General features: G+C 43.4%; 1 protein-coding gene across 1 annotated transcript in view; it reads left to right on the forward strand.

The window, feature by feature from the left end:
* Positions 1–2337: 2337 nt before the first annotated feature.
* Positions 2338–24313, forward strand: part of OTUD4 (OTU deubiquitinase 4) — a 32261-nt gene continuing 10285 nt past the window's right edge. Inside the window, exons 1-13 of the mRNA XM_072121868.1 lie at positions 2338–2917; positions 5277–5360; positions 6797–6847; positions 8517–8563; positions 13309–13381; positions 15183–15264; positions 18254–18401; positions 19542–19596; positions 20618–20729; positions 22609–22673; positions 23523–23623; positions 23783–23892; positions 23982–24150. Coding sequence (XP_071977969.1) covers positions 2771–2917; positions 5277–5360; positions 6797–6847; positions 8517–8563; positions 13309–13381; positions 15183–15264; positions 18254–18401; positions 19542–19596; positions 20618–20729; positions 22609–22673; positions 23523–23623; positions 23783–23892; positions 23982–24150 — 1244 coding nt within the window. The 5' untranslated portion in view covers positions 2338–2770. The remainder of the gene's footprint in view (positions 2918–5276; positions 5361–6796; positions 6848–8516; positions 8564–13308; positions 13382–15182; positions 15265–18253; positions 18402–19541; positions 19597–20617; positions 20730–22608; positions 22674–23522; positions 23624–23782; positions 23893–23981; positions 24151–24313) is intronic.

The following is a 24313-nucleotide window of genomic DNA, read 5'->3' on the forward strand; positions in this document are numbered from 1 at the left end:
AGGAGATGTGTACACTCCCTATGCTGTGTAGTCAGGAGCTGTGTACACGCCTGGGTCTGTGCAGTCGGGAGCTGTGCACACCCCCGATGCTGTGTAGTCTGGAGATGTGTACACCCCTGGTGCTGTGTAGTCAGGAGATGTGTACACGCCCGGTGCTGTGTAGTCAAGAGCAGTGCACACCCCCGGTGCTGTGTAGTCAAGAGCAGTGCACACCCCCGGTGCTGTGTAGTAGGGAGCTGTGTACACCCCCGGTGCTGCGTAGTCAGGAGCTGTGTACACCCCTGGTGCTGTGCAGTCAGGAGCTGTTCACACCCCCGATGCTGTGTAGTCAGGAGATGTGTACACGCCCGGTGCTTTGTAGTCCGGAGATGTGTACACCCCCAGTGCTGTGCAGTCAGGAGCTGTGTACACCCCCGATGCTGTGTACACTCCCTGTGCTGTGTAGTCAGGAGCTGTGTACACTCCAGGTGCTGTGTAGTCAAGAGCAGTGCACACCCCCAGTGCTGTGTAGTAAGGAGCTGTGTACACCCCCGGTGCTGTGTAGTCAGGAGCTGTGTACACGCCCGGTGCTGTGTAGTCAGGAGCTGTGTACACCCCCAATGCTGTGTACACTCCCGGTGCTGTGTAGTCAGGAGCTGTGCACACCCCCGGTGCTGTGTAGTAAGGAGCTGTGTACACCCCCGGTGCTGTGTAGTCAGGAGCTGTGTACACCCCCGGTGCTGTGCAGTCAGGAGCTGTGTACACCCCCGATGCTGTGTAGTCAGGAGCTGTGTACACCCCCGGTGCTGTGTAGTCAGGAGATGTGTACACGCCCGGTGCTGTGTAGTCAAGAGCAGTGCACACCCCCGGTGCTGTGTAGTCAAGAGCAGTGCACACCCCCGGTGCTGTGTAGTAGGGAGCTGTGTACACCCCCGGTGCTGCGTAGTCAGGAGCTGTGTACACCCCTGGTGCTGTGCAGTCAGGAGCTGTTCACACCCCCGATGCTGTGTAGTCAGGAGATGTGTACACGCCCGGTGCTTTGTAGTCCGGAGATGTGTACACCCCCAGTGCTGTGCAGTCAGGAGCTGTGTACACCCCCGATGCTGTGTACACTCCCTGTGCTGTGTAGTCAGGAGCTGTGTACACTCCAGGTGCTGTGTAGTCAAGAGCAGTGCACACCCCCAGTGCTGTGTAGTAAGGAGCTGTGTACACCCCCGGTGCTGTGTAGTCAGGAGCTGTGTACACGCCCGGTGCTGTGTAGTCAGGAGCTGTGTACACCCCCAATGCTGTGTACACTCCCTGTGCTGTGTAGTCAGGAGCTGTGCACACCCCCGGTGCTGTGTAGTAAGGAGCTGTGTACACCCCCGGTGCTGTGTAGTCAGGAGCTGTGTACACCCCCGATGCTGTGTAGTCAGGAGCTGTGTACACCCCTGCTGCTGTGTAGTCTGGAGATGTGTACTACGCCAGTGCTGTGTAGTCAGGAGCTGTGTACACCCCCAGTGCGGTGTAGTCAGGAGCGGTGTACACCCCCGGTGCCGTGTAGTCAGGAGCTGTGTACACCCCCGGTGCCGTGTAGTCAGGAGCTGTGTACACCCCCGGTGCTGTGTAGTCAGAAGCTGTGTACACCCCCGGTGCCGTGTAGTCAGGAGCTGTGTATACCCCCGATGCCGTGTAGTCAGGAGCTGTGTACACCCCCGATGCCGTGTAGTCAGGAGCTGTGTACACCCCCGATGCTGTGTAGTCAGGAGCTGTGCACACCCCCGGTGCTGTGTAGTAAGGAGCTGTGTACACCCCCGGTGCTGTGTAGTCAGGAGATGTGTACACCCCCGGTGCTGTGCAGTCAGGAGCTGTGTACACCCCCGGTGCTGTGTAGTCAGGAGCTGTGTACACCCCTGCTGCTGTGTAGTCTGGAGATGTGTACTACTCCAGTGCTGTGTAGTCAGGAGCTGTGTACACCCCCGGTGCTGTGTAGTCAGGAGCTGTGTACACCCCCGGTGCTGTGTAGTCAGGAGCTGTGTACACCCCCGGTGCTGTGTAGTCAGGAGCTGTGTACACCCCCGGTGCTGTGTAGTCAGGAGATGTGTACACCCCCGATGCCGTGTAGTCAGGAGATGTGTACACCCCCTGTGCTGTGTAATCAGGAGCTGTGTACACCCCCGGTGCTGTGTAGTCAGGAGCTGTGTACACCCCCGGTGCCGTGTAGTCAGGAGATGTGTACACCCCCGGTGCTGTGTAGTCAGGAGCTGTGTACACCCCCGGTGCTGTGTAGTCAGGAGCTGTATACACCCCCGTTGCTGTGTAGTCAGGAGCTGTGTACACCCCCGGTGCTGTGTAGTCGGCACAGGCGCTGTCAGTGAGTCGGGCCGCCGCCGCTCTGCGCCTGTCCTGTGCCGGCACTTCCTGCTCCTCCTCCTGCCTGCGTCCATCTCGCCGCCCCGCTCCGACTACTCCTCTAAACTGAAAACAAAACTTTTCCCCTTTCTCGCTGCCGCTTTCGTTTCTGTCTGCGTCTCCGGCAGCTCCGTGTTCCCGCCTGTTCCTCGCGGGCTGCGCTGGGATCATGTCCCCGGGCTCCATGCTGGCTCCTGCTCAGTAGCCGGGGCCCTGTCACCTCCAGCTGGCACTACACGTGGAGCTGCTGTGCCCCTCTCATGCCCCCCACACACAGGCTCCATGCCACACGGCCCTCTCCATGCCCGGCTACCTCTCCCTCTTGCGGGCTAGATAAGGACGCCTGGTTGGCCTTTGGAGACTTTCGGTTCGGCGTTTGCTTCCGGGCAGGTGGGCAGTCATGGACGGGCACCGAGAGCAGGGCGCTGCCCCTGACCCCGCCAGTGCGGAGGAGGCGGCCATGGACACGTACCTGAGGGCTCAGGGGCTCTACAGGAAGAGGATAGCCAAGGACGGCTCGTGTCTGTTCCGGGCAGTGGCCGAGCAGGTAGGTGCCCCTACATGGCAGTTCCAGCTCTGGGCCCTGGTGCACCCCTGGTCTGCAGGGGGCACTGCCATAAATAACCTGCGACCCCTGTGTCCTGGTTTACATTACTATATATCCAAAACACCCCAATATATCTTGTAAGGCTCTGTACACATCCGCAGTAAAGACTCCTGTTTCTCCATCATAGTCATTAGGGGGTGTACTAATGGGGGTGCACCCTAAACTCTTCATAAACTGTTAGGCCACATTCACACAGCATCTTATTACCGCATTGTAAATGAACGTCTAGTGGTGCAAGTGAACATGGCCTTGAGGAGTGTAACTCATGTATATTCCTTATATCTGTACCATGTGTGAAGGCCTCCTACCCTCCAGGCGTTATTCCCATCGTATAATGTGACGCCACTATATATTTCTACCACTGCTTTATAATTGGGGTAGTGGTACATCCCATTACATATCTATTTTATTTTTTGTATTATTATTTTTGTGCTGGTATAAGACTGAGGCTGGAAGTGTCATGTTCATATGATGGCAACATGACTAGCTGGTTAGAGAAAGAGGGGGCGCTGGACTTTCCGTGCCGCAGGTCCTATTATTTACTACTGTTATTGGCTTACGGTTGGACCCCATACAATGACATTTAGGGTAAAGCATGGCCATTACTGCAGCCCCAGAGCCAGATGAGACTATTTCAGTCTGTTCACAGCATAACAGGATGAATATTGTGAGAAATATCAGGATGACTTGGGGCTTCCATGAAATATTTGCAGCCAGAGGCATCATGTAGCACCTGCCTGAATGATATCATGCGCTGCCTGTAACTACTTGTTATCTGTTTCTGTCATCCTAGAATCTTATTAAGATTCCAGATGCTTTAAAGGAAACCTACCATCAGGAATGTATCTATTAGGTAGAGCCAATGGTTGGTTCCTCCTAATATCGAAAACCCTAAACCAGTGATGGCGAACCTTTTAGAGACCGAGTGCCCAAACTACAACCAAAATCCACTTATTTACAATGAAGTGCCAACATGGCATTTCAAGCAGTAACTTCTGAACATCATTCAATTGTATTGGCTCTCCTAAGGACACCAATACAGTTGAAAGAAGGTGGGCAAATAAGTTCAGACCATCATTGTATCTTCTCTCCAGGAGGATTGGTGGCTCCAGCAGGATGACTTCCAAAGACAATGCAGTTCTGTCAACACCTTCTTCTCACTTTTCCCGCAGTTTCAAACAGCCAATGAATTGATGAATTAAAATTGCGTTGAGGGCAGCATCCCTTAAGTTGCTTGGGACTCCAGAAAGATTTGGTGGATTTGGTCCTGTTTGGTGTAATTGGGGCTATGGCCTGAGTGCCTACAGAAAGGGGTCTGAGTGCCGTCTCTGGCTCCCGTGCCATAGGTTCGCCACCACCTGATCTAAAAATTATCTTACAAATATGCAAATTATCGTCAGAGACTACTGGGGTGTGGAGTAGCCTCTCTGGGCGGTGCCCCTGTAGCTTCTGTCTTGTGCGTCATTGATGCTCTCCTGCAAAAGTTGTATTCTTGCTGCCGGCTTCATCAGAGGTCTGAACGTTAGTAATGTGCGTGCATGGAGCACCGATGAATATAGCTTGTGTACCAAGGAGGCGCTACTCATGCTCAGAGCATTGTTGACGCCTGCTGCGTAGATATGTGTATAAGAAGCCAAGCCCGGAGAGGTTATTCAACGCCTCTAATAAAAAATTTGCATACTAGGCTGTATTCACACAGCTGTCCGGGGCCATATATATGGCCACAAGTTTGCGGCTGTACATATGTCTCCCATAGACGGCAATGGGCGCACAGAGTGATACAGTGTGGCACCATACCACCCCGTACAGTGGAAAAAGATAGGACATGTCCTATCTTTCCCCATGGTATGGCGCCATGCATCGCAATGGAGAGGAAAGGGGGTCACCACTCCTCCTCTCCATCGTGGCAAATCAGCAGACACACGTTTTTGTGATTGTAGCCTTAGTAAAGTTTAAAGCAGGTTAGGCAATGTACGGTAAAATGTTTAAGATTAGGCAGTTCAGTATCTTCTTTGCGTTTCAGTATTGAATTGGGTCTTGCATGCTCGTATTAATGATCAATCTGCTATGATAGTTACTGATTCTATGATCTTTTTCTGTTATTACTTTACTGTGGATTTTATGACTCACATTTTTGCTTTGTATGACTCATTTGCTGTGTGTTATCATTTATAGAATATGATGTTCTTTTTGTAGTATAATGTTATTATACGGCAGTGGTCGGTTATTGGTGGTGATAAAGGGATGGCATCATAGGATGTTGCTGATTATGTAATGCAGCGGGTTTCTTCTTTTGTAGGTTTTGCACTCTCAGGCAAGACATTTGGAAATCAGACAATCCTGTATAAAATATCTACGAGAAAATCGAACCCAGTTTGAAGCTGTAAGTAAAATACAAATCTCCCTTTACTCGTGTCTTCTTACATATTCCTTGTACACCTATACACAGTTCATTTATGCTCCGCCGCACATAAGTGACCTTTCATTTATTCCCGGTGCAGAAATGAACCTGCTATTTAGCATAATCTAAGCTAATGTTGTATTAGTTTGGTGCTATCTGCATTATGAGGCTTGTATAAGTATATTTATACAGCCACATTATTATATAGTTAAAGGGGTATTCCCACGAAGATAAGTTTCTTATATGTACTCCACTCAACAAAATAACACATTCTCTCATTCACTGTTATTAACAAAAATGCAGCATTTCACAGATATAAGTCCAACCTGTCCCTATCAGTCCTGCTGTTACAGACACGACCCTGTAACTTCTCTTAGGGTCGGGTGGCGGCCATCTTGGATGAGATAGTGGTGCTGAGTTTGTCTGTCTCTGCTATGTGGCTGTAGCCCCGCCCCCTGCCCGGAGCTCAGAGACACACACTGATCACATCCTGTCAGCACATGGTGAGCAGAGAGAGGCTACAAGGAGATGATCCGGGGGAAGGGGGAGGCAGGCACATATCTGTGAGATGTAGCAGACCTGTGTGTCTAATAGGCATCTAATCATCTCTGATCTGTCACATCTCTGTCTGTGTCAGTACAATTTCAGAAGACAGATAAAAGTGCATATACACTTTGAACCCTGATAATGTAACCATATTGTCACCCCATAGAACTAGATGGATAATACAGTAATGTGTCTGCTTAGAGAGGCCCTGCCCACACCCTAGGATTTTGCACTGAGCAGCCTAGAGAGTGATAGGAGCTAAAACGGCAATAAAACCGAGGAACATTGTAAAGTAAGGGGTTAAAATGATCTTTATTGTGTTAACATCACTAGGGGATTGAGATGTGAGAATTTTCGTTTGTGGGAAAACCCCTTTAAAGGAAATCTATCCTCAAAAAAACAGGGTCATTGCCTGTTCACTGGGTAATACATGCCCCTGGAGCTCCTCTGTCTCCTCCCCACCCTCGCAATTCCCACCAATATTCACGGCCATGTCCATTGCGCAGACCCTTCTACTCTGTGCAACTGACTAACCCGGAAGTGGCTTTGGAGTCACTGCCTCCCGCTTCTTGTGTGCTGGGAACTGCCTGAAACTGCTTCCGGATTAGTGGCACGGATATCAGGTCCCAGTTAATACTTTTGTAACTTGCTTTGGTTTCACCAATCTCAAAAAAGGGACCTCATAGCGTGGTGTCTATTATGTGATAAACACCTAGTAAATAAGCTCAGCGACATACAGCTCTTAGAAAATAGTCCTAGTGCCCCATGACTTCAGTGTGGTGGTCTATAACTTCCTCATATGTATTAAGAAGTTTTCTCCGTCAATGACCTTTTTGTTCTCGTTTTAAATTTGTTTTTTATCGTTCTTTTAGTTTATTGAAGGCTCCTTTGAAGAGTATTTGAAACGCCTGGAAAATCCACAGGTACACACATACTGGTTGTAAAATATACACGCCTATATTGATAGGCAGAGTAAGGGCACAGCTGGTAGAAGAATGGTTGGGTCTCGCCATTTCCAGAATAATAATGAAAATGAACACCAAGAAATAAATGGCCCAAATTTGCTTATGCAAAGCCTTGACATATCTCTGATGTTATACAAAGAGGCCATTTCTTCCCTTTTTTATTAAAAAGGAGTGTACTTATTTAGTAAATTCTGGCAGTAGATTCCACAAACTAATCCTTGATCACCTTTTATTATCTTCTGAAAACTAAACTATGCGTTTTTATACTTTGCTTTTATGGTAATGACCTTCAGAGGAAAGTTTGGGCATGGAGTAACCTATGAGAGTTCTGGGGCTAAGGCTCGCTTGTCCATACCCTCTGTGGCTCAGTGAAGCCACTCTCTGGGAGCCACTGCGCCAGCGAAAGGTTGGGGTGTGAAGTAGCATCGCAAAAACAATGGACCTTATTGTAGCATCGGACGCAAGTTTGCATCCACATGTGAATCCCCATAGACGGCTATAGTGCCCGGCGGAAGTACAGTAGCAGTGCTAGTCTCTCCTCCTCTGCAGCGTCTGGCTGTAGGCTCGCCAATGGTGTGACAGCAACCTTAGCCCTGTAGCTTACAAGGTAATTACCATAAAAATAAAATATAAAAAAAACTTAGTTTTGTTTGTAGATGATAAAATGGGATTAGGGATTAGATTGGTTTGGGGAATATAACATTAGAATTTACTTTAAAAAAAAAAGTAGATTTCTGGCTCTAGATTTCCGTTACAGGGAACCTTCCTGTTTTTTTTTTTCACCTGTTTTCCTATTTTTTAAAAAATCACCTCCAAAGTCATGTGAAAATGGGCAGAGAAGAGTCATTTTTAGCTGGAGATGAGTCAGGCTGAGAGCATGGAGTAACAGCATGTCATGTGGTTCAGTGGGCTATAGAACCGGAGATACTGTAGTTGAGGAAAGGGGTTGAGAAACATGGCTACTTTCTCAAAACCGCGCCACACCTGAGCATGGTTTGTGCAGTTATTGTATGTGTTTCAATACCACATATTATACAGGGTCAGGTAGGAGCTGTTTTTGGAAGAAAAAAGCCAGAATTGTAAATAAGTACAGATGAAGGTGCATTTCTGTGACTCAAATAACCACCAACCTGATAAAATTTGAATGACTAATCTTTGACACCACTTGTACAGAGCCCAAAATAGCAACCTGAATCATCTCAGGAAAAATATGACTCTTCTCACCTCATTTTCATAAGACTTTGGAGCAGACTTTTTTTTTTTTATTGGTGAATCTTCATGTTTTCTAAAAAGGACATTTCATACCCTAATTGAGGGGCTGATTGTTTAATGGGATAAAAGCTGGTAACAGGTTCCCTTTAGGAAACGCTTTGTAGATTGTAAGCTCTTGTGGGTCCTCATTTCCTATTGTTCCACCTGACCATGTTATTACTCTGTAATGTATTATTTTGCCTGTATCTGTACCCCATGTTCTATAAAGCACTGCAGAATATGATGGAGCTATACATAAATGGGGGATTACTATCTGCTAGTGAATGAGGTTGTGTGGTCTGAATGACTCCTTTTGGAGGTGAGTGTGAGTATATAGAGGTCACCTTTTTCTAATGTAACCCTTTCTTCCCTGTAGGAATGGGTTGGTCAAGTTGAAATAAGTGCCCTTTCTTTAATGTTCAAGTAAGTGATTTTGTTTTTCTTATATGCATAAAAAGCAAATAAAGTTCACTACATGGTTTCTAAAATTTAGATACGATGCGCCAAATGTTTTCACTGCTTCTTGTGTTTGATGATAAATTTGATGCATTTTTACCAACTCTTGGCTGGATTACTTTATACCAATTTTTTGACCAGAAACTAGGGAATGTTCTGTCCTAATCTACCTCTTTACATTGCTTATATAGTGATATAAAATGTTCAGATTATATATTATGATGTATTGGATGTAGCACATTTATATGAAAGCTGAATGTAATAATTCTGCTTTCACATCTGCTGATATTTTTTACCGGCATCTACAGTCATGGCCAAAAGTTGTGCGAATGATACAAATGTTAATTTTTACAAAGTCTACTGCATCAGGTTTTATAATGGCAATTTGCATACACTCCAGAATGTTATAAAGAGGGATCAGCTTAACAGCAATTAATTGCAAAATGAACTTTTTCCCCCAAAACACATTTCAACTTCATTGCAGGTCTGCCTTAAATGGAGCAGCTAACATCATTTCAGTGATTGCTCCAGTAAGGCCCCTTCTCCACTGGCGTTTTTCACGCGCGAGTTCTGCGCGTGCATTTGACGCTCAGAACTCGCATTGCACTCTGTCCCATTGTATTCAATGGGTCTTTCTCCATTTGCGTGGTTTTCAACGCGCGTGCTTGCGTTCGTTTGCACGCGCGTCAAAATCGCAGCATGCTCTATTTTTGCGAGTCACGCGCAATTTTCACGCCCCATTCAAGTCTATGGAGATGCATCAAGAACGCATTGCACTCGCAATCATTGCAAGTGCAATGCGTTTTAAACGTAAGGGTTGCTAGGTGACCAGAATAACAGTATTTCCCCTGCTCGCGAACGATCATTTAATTAAAAAAACACAATGAAGAACAGTGAAGAATAGAATAAAAACAGTGAACACAGTGAAAACAGTGACCACAGGATCATTTAAGAGAAAAACACAGTGCAGAACACAGTGCAGAATAGATTACAGATGTTCGGCACATCTGCTTACTTGTCGGGAGATACGCGCGGAGCGGTGCGAACAAAATAGCATGTGAAGAACAATATATATGTGTGTAAAGAACACATTGCAGATGTTTCCATACATCTGCAATGTCTTCTTCACACATATATATTGTTCTTCACATGCTATTTTGTTCGCACCGCTCCGCGCGTATCTCCCGACAAGTAAGCAGATGTGCCGAACATCTGTAATCTATTCTGCACTGTGTTCTGCACTGTGTTTTTCTCTTAAATGATCCTGTGGTCACTGTGTTCACTGGTTTTATTCTATTCTTCACTGTTCTTCACATCTGCTAACTTGTCGGGAGATAATATACGCGCGCGGAACAGTGAAGAATAGATCGCAGATGTTTGCAACTTATCAGAAGACATTATTTTTCAATTAAATAAAACATTTTATTCCCGAACCTTGGTCCCTTTGAAAAAGTCCCATTAACTTTAAAAAACGCGCGTGAAAAACGCACCGAAAACGCAAAAAAAGCGAACAAAAATGAAACAAAAACGCAGCAAAAACGTCAGTTTTTCACGCATTGCACCCTGACGTGAAACGCAACGCTAGTGTGCAAGAGGCCTAACACAGGTGTGGGTGTTGATGAGGACAGGGCTGTAGATCAATCTGTCATGATTAAGTAAGAATCACACCACTGGACACTTTAAAAGGAGGCTGGTGCTTGGCATCATTGTTTCTCTTCTGTTAACCATGGTTATCTCTAAAGAAACATGTGCAGTCATCATTGCACTGCACAAAACTGGCCTAACAGGGAAGAGTATCGCAGCTAGAAAGATTGAACCTCAGTCAACAATCTATCGCATCATCAAGGAATTCAAGGAGAGAGGTTCCATTAATGCCAAAAAAGCTCCAGGGCGCCCAAGAAGGACCAGCAAGTGCCAGGACCGTCACTTAAAAGTGTTTCAGCTTTGGGATGCGGCTACCAGCAGTGCAGAGCTTGCTCAGGGATGGCAGCAGGCAGCTGTGAGTGCATCTGCACGCACTGTGAGACTGCGGAGACTCTTGGAGCAAGGCCTGGTGTCAAGGAGGGCAGCAAAAAAGCCACTTCTCTCCAGAAAAAACATCAGGGACAGACTGATATTCTAAAAAGGTACAGGGAGTGGACTGCTGAGGACTGGGGTAAAGTCATTTTCTCTGATGAATCCCCTTTCCGATTTTTTGGAACATCTGGAAAACAGCTTGTTCGGAGAAGACAAGGTGAGTGATACCACCAGTCTTGTCTCATGCCAACTGTAAAGCATCCTGCAACCATTCATGTGTGGGGCGGCTTCTCAGCCAAGGGAATCGGCTCTCTCACAGTCTTGCCTAAAAACACATCCATGAATAAAGAATGGGACCAGAATGGCCTCCAAGAGCAACTTCTCCCAACCGTCCAAGAGCAGTTTGGTGATCAACAATGCCTTTTCCAGCATGATGGAGCCCCTTGCCATAAAGCAATGGCTAAATGGCTCAGGGAACAAAACATAGAGATTTTGGGTCCATGGCCTGGAAACTCCCAAGATCTTAATCCCATTGAGAACTTAAGGTCAATCATCAAGAGACGGTGGACAAACAAAAACCAACAAATTGTGACAAAATGTAAGCATTGATTGTCAGGAATGGACGGCTATCAGTCAGGATTTGGTCCAGAAGTTGATGGAGAGCTGCCAGGGAGAATTGCAGAGGTCCTGAAGAAGAAGGGTCAACACTGCAAATACTGACTTGCTGCATTAACTCATTCTAACTGTCTATAAAAGCTTTTGTTCCTCATAATATGATTGCACTTGTATTTCTCTATGTGATAAAAACATCTGACAAACACACATAAAACCAGAGGGCAACAGATCATGTGAAAATATAATATTTGTGTCATTCTCAAAACTTTTGGCCATGACTGTAGATTCTCTCTAAAGTTATTTAGAAATTCCCTGGCATCCTAGTACCCTTCTGTTTAGTGAGACATATATACTGTATATTCTCAGCATAAGCCCAGTTTTTCAGCATAATTTTTGTGCTGAAAAAGCCCCACTCGGCTTATAAACGAGTATATAAAGAAAATAAATGTAAAACTCGCCCTGCTGTGCTCAACCCCAGCGTCCTTTTCTCCCCAGCAGCCTCTCTTGTAGTCTTCAGGTTCACCAGCAGCGCAGGGAGATGCACGTCCGTCCAATCTTACATGCACTTAGCACTTTAACACGGCGCTGCCACCTCCTGGTGACGCCATAGTGTGTGTGTGTGCGCTCCACGCTGCTGGCGAACCCGAAGACCAGAAGTAAATGGTGAGGGTGAGTATTGAATTTATTTTTATTTTAAATGGGGCTGGACATTCCATTAATTAGGGGAGAGGTGTTGGATTCTCCTGGAGATTCTCATTAGTGACATGAGGCTGTTGCTGGGGATTTCATTAGTGACGCGAGGCGCTGCTGGGGATTTCATTAGTTGCTTATACTCAAGTATATGTGGTACTCGTATACCAATACTTTATGAAAGAAATATTGGGTTTTGTAATAGTTTTTTAGCTCCTGTGAGACTTTTATATCATGAGAATTTGCTGTCACTTAGAAGGTGCTTTTCCTGAAGAATATTCTTAAATGTGTTTTATTGATTACAGAATATTATTTATGGAGGTCCATATATAACAGTTTTGTAGTATCTGATAAATGCTCCAGTGCTTTTCCTCACCTTGTCATGGGCACGAGCGTCTCTTTGCTCTATTATTACATTGTATACCATAGTAACTTCTGTTTTCTGAATATAATAATGGGTTAGCCAGTTGCCTGGGCTGCTGGGAATTTAGAGGCGTGTTGTACACCTGTGACTTTTGTATGTGGCTATTGTATGTCACATATTATTACTGGCAGCAACTGTGTTACCTGCTTTCAGCTTTAGTGACTTCTACTGAACAGACAAGAATGTTTATACTGCAAGATTTTAGAATGTTCTTTTTTTTTTTTTTTTTTTTTATAATGCATTTAAAGGGGTTTGCCACTATTACAAGGACTGGGAGGACTTGGGACTTCCTGTGACCACTAGTGGATGGAGGGGATTGTGAACACGTTATTAATGGAACACACCCTCTGTCATAACTAATCCAAAATATCAGCAATAAATTAATGGTATACTGATGTCAGACTAGTCCTACTCACAAGATCTTTTAGAATTCTTCTTTGAATTTCTTTTATTATAATCCTGAATGGCGCAATTATGCTAATTAGTGTGATGTCACTGGAGCCCCTCTAAGCACTATGACTTATAATTTAATCACTCCCCTTCCTCACTCGGCCATTCCCGCCAGCTGAGATTGCAACAAGCCGGTGATGTCAGGGAAAAAGTGGGATTGGACGGGTGAGGGGGAGTGAATAAATTATAAGCTGATGCGCTGTGGTGAAGTAAAATGGAATACCTCAAGCTAATTAGCATAATTTATAGCAAAATCGTATAGTTCAGGATTATAATAAGACGTTCAGATACGACGAAATCCGAAGGCTCTAGTCTGCCATCAGTGAAATTAAATCATATGTTTCTACTTGGCATTTCATGTGTAATCAATAATGTCTCACTGTGTCTTAGAAATATCACACATTGAACTTTTTTCTTCTGCTTAGTAGTTTATGGATCTGTCAAACTTTTTTTATGGGGTAAAATATCTTGAGTTAGACTACGACATTGAAAGATTATATGACTTTTTCTCCTTCAGCAAAGATTTTATAATCTATCAAGATCCCAATGCATCTCCTGCTTGTGTCACAGATAATGGCTTTTCTGATCAGGTTGGTTGGATTTCCATTTATTCTAACTATATATTTTGTTACTTTATTAATATATACAGCAAAGTCACGGACTATCGTTATACTGTAGTAGGGTGTAAAACCCCATATTTGAATTATTTTTCTTTTATCTAAAACTATCTTTTACCTAAAGCTATATATAGCACTAATATGTATGTATGTATGTATGTATGTATGTATGTATGCATGCATACCAAGTTTATTACAATGACCTTGTGAGGGAATAAATTAAAAGCACTGATATCAAGGTCCATTACAGCTATATGATCATGTAAGGGGACATCTTTGTATTTATGAGTTTTTAAAGAAATATTTCAGCAGTTTTGAGCATAAAAAGCTGCAGTCATTAAGTTGTCGGCCCTGAATATCATACCTTTGTGTGTGTGTGTTGTTAGACGCAGGAGCGTCCTGTAACTACTCTTTCAGCCTGAAGAGCTTTCTAAATTTAGCTGCTCCTCCCCTCTGCAATGATTAGTAACTGTATCAGGTTTTGGTTGGATACTTGCAGCAGTATTCATAGCACGGGGGAGGGGCTGTGGAACTGTTCATTTGAAAGACCAGAAAGCCCTTCAGGCTCACAGTCCTGCTTCTACTAATCATACCTTTGTTTTGCGGATAGTTCTAGGTATAGGCTCTGGAGAGCTCTGTTATCATACCTTTTGTGTGTGCAGTAACACAGCTCTATACCTAGCATTGTTGGCAATTTATTATGGTCAAAACTGATTATGGGTTCCCTTTAACTTATGTCTATCTGGTGATACCCAGGCAGACTTTGGTCCTAGTGTAGATGGATTACTGTATTTTGGGATTGTAAGACACAATTTAAGAAAAATTCACTTTATAAATGTCTTTCTTTAATGTCACTAACTTTGGTAGTTTCCTAGAGTAGGCCATCTCTTCACTGTTATTCTAATTAATGAGTACTTCTCTTGACCTCTGAAGCAAACAGCAGTGAGATTGCCTCATATTACTCTGTAGTGCCTGCAGCTTTTGATTTTATTTGTGTAATTTAAATTTAAGTATTTTTTTTTTTCTTACTCTTAGGCTAACCTCACATGACCGTTGTGGCTGCATATACATCCCCCATAGGCTGGCAATGGCCGCAGGGAGCGGTGTGGTGAGCTCCGTACCCAGGGAAAAATAGGACATGTCCTATCTTTCCCCGTATTATGGCGCCGTGCAGCATGTATCTCTATGGAGTGAGCACTGCTCACACTCGCCCCTCTCCATAGTGATATATGGCGCACGGCGCCGTATTCAGGGGAAAGATGGGACATGCCCTATCTTTCTCCCGGGCAACGAGCGGCACCTTACCGCTTCCGTACAGCGCAGTTCCCCCATTGGCGTCTATGGGGGAGGGGAGGCCGTATATAAGTCGGCTGTATATACGTCCCCCATACGGCAGTGTGAATGTAGCCTTAGTCTGCGTTCACATGTGACATTGCCATTGCATTTTGAAATGCAATACAGAAGCTGAGAGGAGGAGATTTGCCTAATTATATTGCTGTTAACATGTGCTCACAAAACACCATGCGAACTATAAGAGCAAATGTTAACTTCACTATAATAAGGCATATCTCTTCTGCTTCGCTGTTGTATTGTGTTTCAGGGCCATGTCTGAACGCAGCCTTAATGTCGCTCTTTCTCAATCCTACTTCCTATACATCATAAAGCTGAACTTGTGTCACTCTTTCCTATCCTGCGTATAGATAGGGCCAGAGAAGTCACCTGCCAATTGTGTTGCCATATTGTATTGCCATAAATAATTTATTTTCTGTTTTAGATAAAGCTTTGTTTTTCTAATGGAAATCACTATGACCTCATATACCCTGTGGCTTCTGCTGAAAATGCCGCTATGTGCCAATGTAAGTAAAGAAACATAAGACATTTATAAAAGTGGAGAATGGTCATCTGGCCGACCTGCCGGAGTCACTAAGCTCTGGCCTTATAGTCTTGTAGAACATAATACTGACAATTGGTCAGAATGAAACCATAAGTATAATTTCCTCCAAAGTCCTATGAAAATAAGTAGAGTCATATTTTCCTGAGACGAGTCAAGTTTGGAGGCTGCAGGAGGAGTGTAACTTCAAACACCACTATCTTCAGTACTATACCACCTACAAACATGCTTTTGGTGTCATATTAAAGAACTTCTCATTTTCAGCTAGAGAACAGCTTTAGGCCGCATTCGCACGACCGTATAGGGAATGTACATACGTCCCCCATAGAAGGCAAATGCTGCACGGAGTGGACATGTCCCATCTTTCACCGTGTTATAGGCCGTACCTAATGCATTGCAATGCAGAGTGGAGGGGTCACCCCCTCCTCCTCTATCGCGGCTGACATATCCCCGGACGGCTGTAGCCATGCTGGCATATGGTCACTGTAAATGCAGCCATAGACTTAGTTGAAAAAGTGAGCTGCAAATTGAATTTTAATTGCCTGTATCTCCAGTTATGCATTTCAAAGGCCTAATTTTATATGAAAGATAAGATTCTTACCTTTACTATGATACCACATTTCTAGAAACTATAGAACCAAAGATAGCGGCGTCTTTAGCGTCTAAAATTGACTCTTCTCTGCTCACTTTTACATGACTGGGGAAGTTTTCACATAAGAGGGAATGACAAAAAAGACATTTCATACCCCACCTGAGCGGGCTGGTAGTTTCAATGGAGTAAAATCTGGTTGACCAGTTCCCTTTTAAGCCTGTTCCCCCACAAGCAAATTTGGCCTGACAAATTCACTCCCTACACTTACAGGACTGAACCTAGAATCACTGGATTGAATAAATAGGCTGATTTCAGTAAAGCGATTCGCGGTTTGGCCCAGTAAATTCCACAAATGCAGGGAGTTTGTTGCATAGAAGAAAAAGGATTAGATCCGGTAAGCTAGGGCGCTACACAATGACTTGACGGAGTCTTAGTTTTACTTTTCACAGCCAAATTATAACTATTTGCACAGAAGTTTATCTAAGCAAAAACTTAGTCAAACTCACCCATTACTTGAATTCCCGTTGTGATGTTCATGTGGCGCTACGCATATCACTCTGGTGCCTAAAATTTTAACCACACTTGCAAGCATTGAATGTTCATTTAACTGAGGGTAACTTGTGCCGGAATATCCAGATCATTTTTTGCAGTTCTGTTGTTCTTCTATTTAAATAATGATATCTTCCTAACCACTTTGCATGTCATAATAATTTTTACTTATTTTTCTCATGACATGTGAGACTGTAAAGGGAACCTTTCACTGGGAATGTGATTTTTTTTAGCTGATGACTTGTTCCAATAGCCTTCAGTAGTTTTATATAAGTTTTATTCACATTACCTAGTTCCCTGCCAGCAGCGTGTGGTGAGGCAAGTCCCACGGGGGCTTCTGCAGTGTGTGTGTGCCTGTGTCGGTCTTCTGTCTTCCACACTCAGCTCCCGCACTCCTCCCCACTTCCTGTCATGTGCAGGGGAGGGAGGGGGATGGTGTGGAGAAGAGGAAGTATGCATGAGGACACACTGGCTGCAGCTGCCCCTCCCCCGTGACTCACCACATGCTGCTTGCCAGGGTGCCAGGTGATCTGAAAAAAACTTATATAGACTACTGAAATGTTTCAGAATGCTGACAAAGGCATTTTTAAAATAAGCATAGCATAGGCTATTGGAACCTGTCACCAGGTAAAAATGACGTTCCTTATGATGGGTTCCCTTTAACTTAACACAATAATTTCATTAATAAGATATATATTCTTATTATATTATATTATATATACATACAGGCGGTCCCCTACTTAAGAACACTCGACCCCTAGTTGCAAACGGACCTCTGGATATTGGTAATTTATTGTACTTTAGTCCTAGGCTACAATAAACAGCTATAACAGTTATCAAAGGTGTCTACTATGAAGCTTCAGTGTTAATCCTGATTCTTATGACAACCCAACATTTTTAAAATCCAATTGTCACAAAGACCAAAAAAGTTCTGGCTGGGATTACAATGATAAAATATACAGTTCCGACTTACATACAAATTCAACTTAAGAACAAACCTACAGACCCTATCTTGTATTTAACCCGGGGACTGCCTGTGTGTGTGTATGTGTGTGTATATATATATATATATATACATATATATATATAATTATTATTATTATTCTGAAAATACATGTTCTGATTATTTTTTTAATAATTAGTAAAATTGTATAAACATATTTTTATGCTCAGAGGCAGAGGGTGCATGTTCTTTTGCAAAGTGTCTTCTGCATTTTTGTCTGCTTTCTGCCTCCAGCTGACAGGCTGGTGAGGCGCACACTTCAAATGGCTATCACTCCGAAAACTAGAAACACAATTCTGCTGTCCTATTAAAGATGGGAATCACCCCATTAATTGTTTTTCTATTTGAAACAGAACCGGAGGTATCCACCCTTAAAGTTCTGTTTTTAAAGTCAAATAATTTACTGTAACTTTAACATTGAATATATGTGGTTTTGTTTAACCTAGAAACACAATCCTGATTCTACACTTTAATATAGCACCAAATGTGTGTCTATAGGTGCCTCAGTTCAGGAGATATAACCTTTGAATTTTCCTACCATTTAGACGTCAATAAACTTGCTTTCTGCACAGGGTATGTACATATAAGATGTATACAGTATGTGCCAGTCGTGAATGGGTTAATCTCCCTGTCTATCATTTGGATAGGTCATACATGGCTTGTTGCTAGATGAGGTTTTTTGGTGTATTTTATCTCCTATGAATTAAGAAATGCACGTGTGTTATGGAGGGATTGGATATATTACAGATTAAATGTTTTTTTTAAAATGTATATTTAAGCAGCTTATTTAGTTTTTTCTTTTTTTTTTAGCCATTATTTATGAGTTGCTGTATGAGAAGGTGTTTAGATCTAGTGTTAGAAAACATGTGTCAAAAGCAGATTCTTTTGGTTCCAAACCTGAAGAAGAGGTTTTTATCAGTGAAGATTCAGGATCTGATGAGGAAAATGAAGTTTCCGGGTAAGAGCATTAATAATTCTCTGAGCTACATCTGCAATTCTATTAAAGAAGTTCTGGAAGTTTTATGAAATGAAGCCTTATAATTTATCTTGGGCAATGCAGGAATCATAAGAGTTTTATCATCAGTTTGAAACACATTTTGGGTCAGTTGACAGTTTTGCAGCAGAGTTTAAAGGGAACCTGTCACCACATTTGCACATATACAGCCAGTGACAGGTTCCTATAGAGCCCTTTTACTGACGCCCTTCTTTTAGCTAAAATATGTTTCCCTTTCATCCACATAAATTCCTTTAAAAAAAAAAAAAAAAAAAGAATTTGAGAATTTCAAAACACAAATACAATAATACACAACTATCACCCCCTACCAGCCCCTTCTCCCCACACCAGTCTTTACACGCCAAGTAAAACATAAATCACCTTTTATCTTATATAACCTGGCATCAGAGGAACCGTGCCATACCCTCCCATCTACTCCTACCCATGCCTTTTGTCTCCTTAATATTCAGCAGTCCATGTTGTGTGACCAGGGTGAAATCATCTTAGGTCCTTCACAATAGAAAACTGTACCCCTTGTATGTACCCCACATGAAATCACAGCATTGAAATGAATTGTACCCCTGCATACATGGGTTACAGTTTGCTAATGTTAGAAGACTTAAGGATCTGCAATTATGTCACTGGTCACATGTCATGAATGTAAGTAACACAAGGCACCTTGTAAAATTTATACAATATTACCCATCTGTACCTAGCTTTATATGTCTGTAGCTGAACATTAGCAGACGGTCCCTAAATACGAGCATGCAGAGTAGGGATTTGAAGAGGTTTACTGCCAGCCTGGGAGAGAGAAGAGCCAGCAGACATTAGTCACAAAAGCATAAGCATTGTTAGTCAGGGTGGTAAAATTCTGGTGACAGGGCTTCTTCTTTAATTTTTTTTTTGCGCTTGTCAATAAAAACCTGTTGATTATGATCAGTCCTTGTGATCGTCCATCAATATGAGACTTCCGCTCACCAGCCTTCCATGGGGGTAGAGTGTAGCAGAGCTGTCATGAATGGGACAGACTACATTTTAAGATGCTGTGATTGTCCCGTGAAGCCAATGTGGTGGTTATTAGACTTCCTTATTTTAATTTTACAGGAAGAATAAGAATTTTGCTGATATGAATGGGTTTAAATCTCACAAGGATGGCAAGGTATGTGACGGGTTGTATCACTGATCACTGTGTATTTGCAAATCACTTCATTATAGTGTCACACAAGCTGGACAAGAACATTATGGATGGGGGGAATGGACTCATTTAATAGTTTTCATCATTTATTCATGTCCAACCATTTTGGGGACATAAAGGAATATGGGTTCCAACAGGTTTCCACCTAACACACTTTATGGTTTATCTAGTTACCGCATGTAGTCAAGTATGACCCGACCCGAGTATAAGCCGAGACCCCTAATTTTACCACTAAAAACTGGGAAAACCTATTGACTCGAGTATAAGCTGAGGCTGGTGGCTGTGGTCCGCCGGCCCCCTGTAGTGCATGGCTGTGGTCCGCCGGCCCCCTGTAGTGCATGGCTGTGGTCCGCCGGCCCCCTGTAGTGCATGGCTGTGGTCCGCCGGCCCCCTGTAGTGCATGGCTGTGGTCCGCCGGCCCCCTGTAGTGCATGGCTGTGGTCCGCCGGCCCCCTGTAGTGCATGGCTGTGGTCCGCCGGCCCCCTGTAGTGCATGGCTGTGGTCCGCCGGCCCCCTGTAGTGCATGGCTGTGGTCCGCCGGCCCCCTGTAGTGCATGGCTGTGGTCCGCCGGCCCCCTGTAGTGCATGGCTGTGGTCCGCCGGCCCCCTGTAGTGCATGGCTGTGGTCCGCCGGCCCCCTGTAGTGCATGGCTGTGGTCCGCCGGCCCCCTGTAGTGCATGGCTGTGGTCCGCCGGCCCCCTGTAGTGCATGGCTGTGGTCCGCCGGCCCCCTGTAGTGCATGGCAGATGAACGTATGCCCACCTGGCCGTAGCCGTAGGACATGTTCTATTTTTTTCCTCATGTATGGAGTGGTAGGGTGCCACACATGTGTGGCTCCGTGCACCTACTGCCATCTATATACGTCCCTCTTGAATTTGGACTCAAACAAACCAAGACAAAGTTTTCATTTTAATTATTTAGAATTACTGTTGTGGTCTTGGCGGGTTCCTTTCTCTCATATTTTCTTTCTTTGGCTTCTACAGATTCCCCAAAAGAAGTCTGGATCTTCTTTTATCCCCCCATCTGTTCTCCGGTCCCTTAATCCAAGCTTGTACAGAAATGTGGAGTATGAAGTTTGGCTGAAGTCAGAAAGAGGTAAAACTTTATAAAAATAAACAGGGCTCTTTGGAGAAAATATAATACTACTGTCTTAAACTTAGGCCTTTCAAAATGAGGGCTTAAAGGAAATCTACGATCAAAATCATGTATGATAAACCAGGGACACTTACTCATAGATCCAGGCTACCAGACTGTGGTAATCTTATTATTTGTTATCCCTTGCTTCCTTGCATCTAAAATGAACAGTTACATTTATACTAATGAGCAGGAAGGGCTCTGGAAGGTGTTACCAGAGCCCCTATATACTGTAGCTTCACTGGCTTTTACACAGTCTCCCCCCTCCAACATGGGGGAGAAAATAAGAACTGGACCGCACATCCACACATCACACAATGATCTACTGCAGCTAGGCTACATTATATAACGAACTCAAGGTTCTTAGTTACATTTTGATCAAACTGTATAAGCCCACCAACCACTTCACGGTGACCTCTTTATGGTGGGTCCCTACGCTATTGTATGCGGAATCGATGGCGTCCACCACCGCTGCAGCACAGTGCCGGGAGGGACCAAGACCCGGTTGCCCCCCAGCACCCATATTGGCAGACATAGCCCCCGGGGCGCAGCGGGCGCCATGCAACCCTGCACCATGTGAACAGGAAAAAAGGCTCACTGTGTGTGAACAGGTGTTGAATACTCAATGTTCCATGTAGTGTCAGACACTAGCTGAGAGGAAGTAGGCGGCCCATATATGCAGTCTCCTGCTAATTTAAATGCACCTGTGTTGAATGGGGCGGAGTGCTGGTACCAGGAAAAAAACTAAATAAATGAAGGGATAGAATGTACTCCCTTAACACTTCGCCCCCTCCCTCTGCCTGATGTAATCTTACTGCAGTGAAGTTTTATGACAGTGAAACGGCTTGTGAAGCTGCAGCACGGAGGGTCTCTGGTAATGACTCCCACAGATTCCTTCTGGCTATTAATCACAATTTAAAAGTTGATTTTAGAAGGAGGGAGGCCATGGATAACAAATATAAGAAGGTTACCACAGTCACTGTGCCTGGGTCTATTAATAAGTGTCCCTGGTTTATCCTGCTTGATTTGGATGGTAGATTTCCTTTAAACACATACTTGAAACAGGACTATAGTTATATATGATGCAAGGAGTCCCGGCTTTTCCTCAGGACAAGAGCTCCATACTATAATCATGGTAACTCTATGGCACTTTTCCCCGGAAGTTTTTCAGCAGATCTTTGTATAATATATAACCATGATGCTTGGATTCTGTGGATCCATTTTTTAATAATGTCAAATCGAAGAAATGTATTTGTATGGCAGATAAATTAATTGTGATTGCCCACGATAGAACCCCTTTAATTCTATACCGCAACCACAGTCCAAGAATGACTTTAGACCTGCGTGTATGTTATTATCAAAAATTATTAAAATTCTTTCATTAAAAAAAAGTGTTCTGGACATATTTTTGTTTTAAATTACTTGTTGCTGCATCTACATCCTCTGTGTAGCTAGACTTGTAGCCTGAATATAAAATGTGCACAACAAGAGGATGTATCTACAATTAGTTGCATAGTTACTTTTTAGAACAATTCGCTGGTGTAATTTTAAAGATGGGGATCCTGCCTTTACAGGTTACTGTAAATCAGCTCCCGTCATTTGAAAAGTATCTAACCTGACTTTACTTGACCACTACACAAAGAATGGAGCATACTGTTTCACTTGAGAACAACTGATCTATAGGGTTATTTCTTCTACCAATTTTTCCATAATAATAGTCTTCTAAAATTTTAGTTCAGAAAATTCTTGAAATGTATTTGCTTAGGTCAAAAGTCAGACTCATGACCTGGTAGTGACTGCACGTTTTTACAGTGCTTATTATATGTCTGCTGTATTTTAGAGCAGCAAAAGCTTGACTTCTCCATCGCTGCTGGAATGCAGTACTCTGTCGGAGACAAGTGTCAGGTAAGTTTATTTTTACGACTTTTCCATTTATCTTCAAATAGTAGAGTTTTTGGTATTTTTCTGCTGAGAAGCCCCAATAAATTTATACTTGAATATGACTTTATTTGCTTCTAAAATGTTGGTGATTAATCAAAAATAGCGCAATTCCACTTACACGCACAGTTTTTCTATGATAGATTGGTAACTATTGAACTCCTATATGAACATTGTATGAGGAAGACACTTAAAGGGTTATACTAAATTTGTTATCCGCTATCCTGTGGAAGTGGAGTAACAATCTGTTTGTTAGGATCCTACTGGCAGGTCGGAAGTGGGAGTGTTGTGAACTTTTAGTTCCTCCTTTAGTATTGAATGGGGCTGCAGGACATGTTTTCAATCTGTCACTGAAAAATTAGTAAGTAAGGAACACCCCCTCCACTTACCATCCTGAATTTTGAGGGATCTTTCTCCTGATTCAAGGTGGTCCCTGCATTTGGTAAAACCAAACTAAAATTAATGGACGCTATCACAAGTTTCTATCACTATCAGCACCTGTATAGAAATTACAATGATTATCCAAATTTCCCCTTCTTCCTTCAACTGCATTGATGTGCTCAGGACACAGATACGATTGAATGTTGTGGCAGAACAGTTAATAAATTACTGCTTAAATTACTGTGGGCACTTTTTGATAAATAAGTGGGTTATGGATTAGGTTTGGGCACTCTTTTTGTACTGTATATTTTTTAGTGTTATACAACTCTTAACATTTCATCTGTAATTTGACAGTATTTTAAGATTTTTTTTTTATATATCACTCGCCTTCAACTTTAAGGACACTCTACATATTGTTGTAACTGCTAATTCTAGGTCCGCTTGGAATCTGGGGGAACATTTTACAATGCACACATCCAGGAGGTTGGCACAGACAATGGACCAGCTGTTGTCTTTGTGGAGGAACTTGGACAAAAGTATGTATTATTATATTATGTACCTATATAGCACTAAAAAGATCACAACAAAATGAGGGCAGAAGTAGCCCAAAGTTGAAGACATTGGCTGCAGATTATATTTTATCTGGTTATTTGTTAGTGTGATTGATTTGTTGATGGATTTTTCTCTTTCTGTAGGCATAATGTTCAGCTGAAAAATCTTAAGCCGATCCCCTTAAACAGCAGTGCAGATGGTTGGAACACCGTTGCAGGGAAAAAGATAAAGAAGAGCTCTGCAGTTGCTACAGGTAGTAATATTGATGAGGACGTGTTTTGGTTGAGTTGAAATGACGGTTGATGCAACTTTTTTTTTTTTTTTTTTTTTGCAAACCTTTAGAGAAGGATTATAGAGGACAGAAGAATTATGCTAAAGCTTTAAAAGTTCAGCCTCTACCCTCTCGTCCACAACAATCTTCCTCAAACAAGCAGCAGGGGATAACTTCAGATCAAGCTACCCCGAGTGAGAACAAGGGACGGAGCAGAACTCCTCCAAAAGTGCCTGGAAGGTAAACTAAAGAATGGAATTTTTTCCAAGAATATAACTAAGGGCAGGTTTACATTGCCATTGTCGGTCTGTGAGCATTCATAGTTCTGTGTCTTCAGACTAACAAAACTGGTAGAGACGGGAATCTTCACTTAATAGCGATCTATGATATAAGTAGTTCCTGC

This window comes from Engystomops pustulosus, chromosome 1 (genome assembly GCF_040894005.1).
Source record: "Engystomops pustulosus chromosome 1, aEngPut4.maternal, whole genome shotgun sequence".
Taxonomy (NCBI): domain Eukaryota; kingdom Metazoa; phylum Chordata; class Amphibia; order Anura; family Leptodactylidae; genus Engystomops; species Engystomops pustulosus.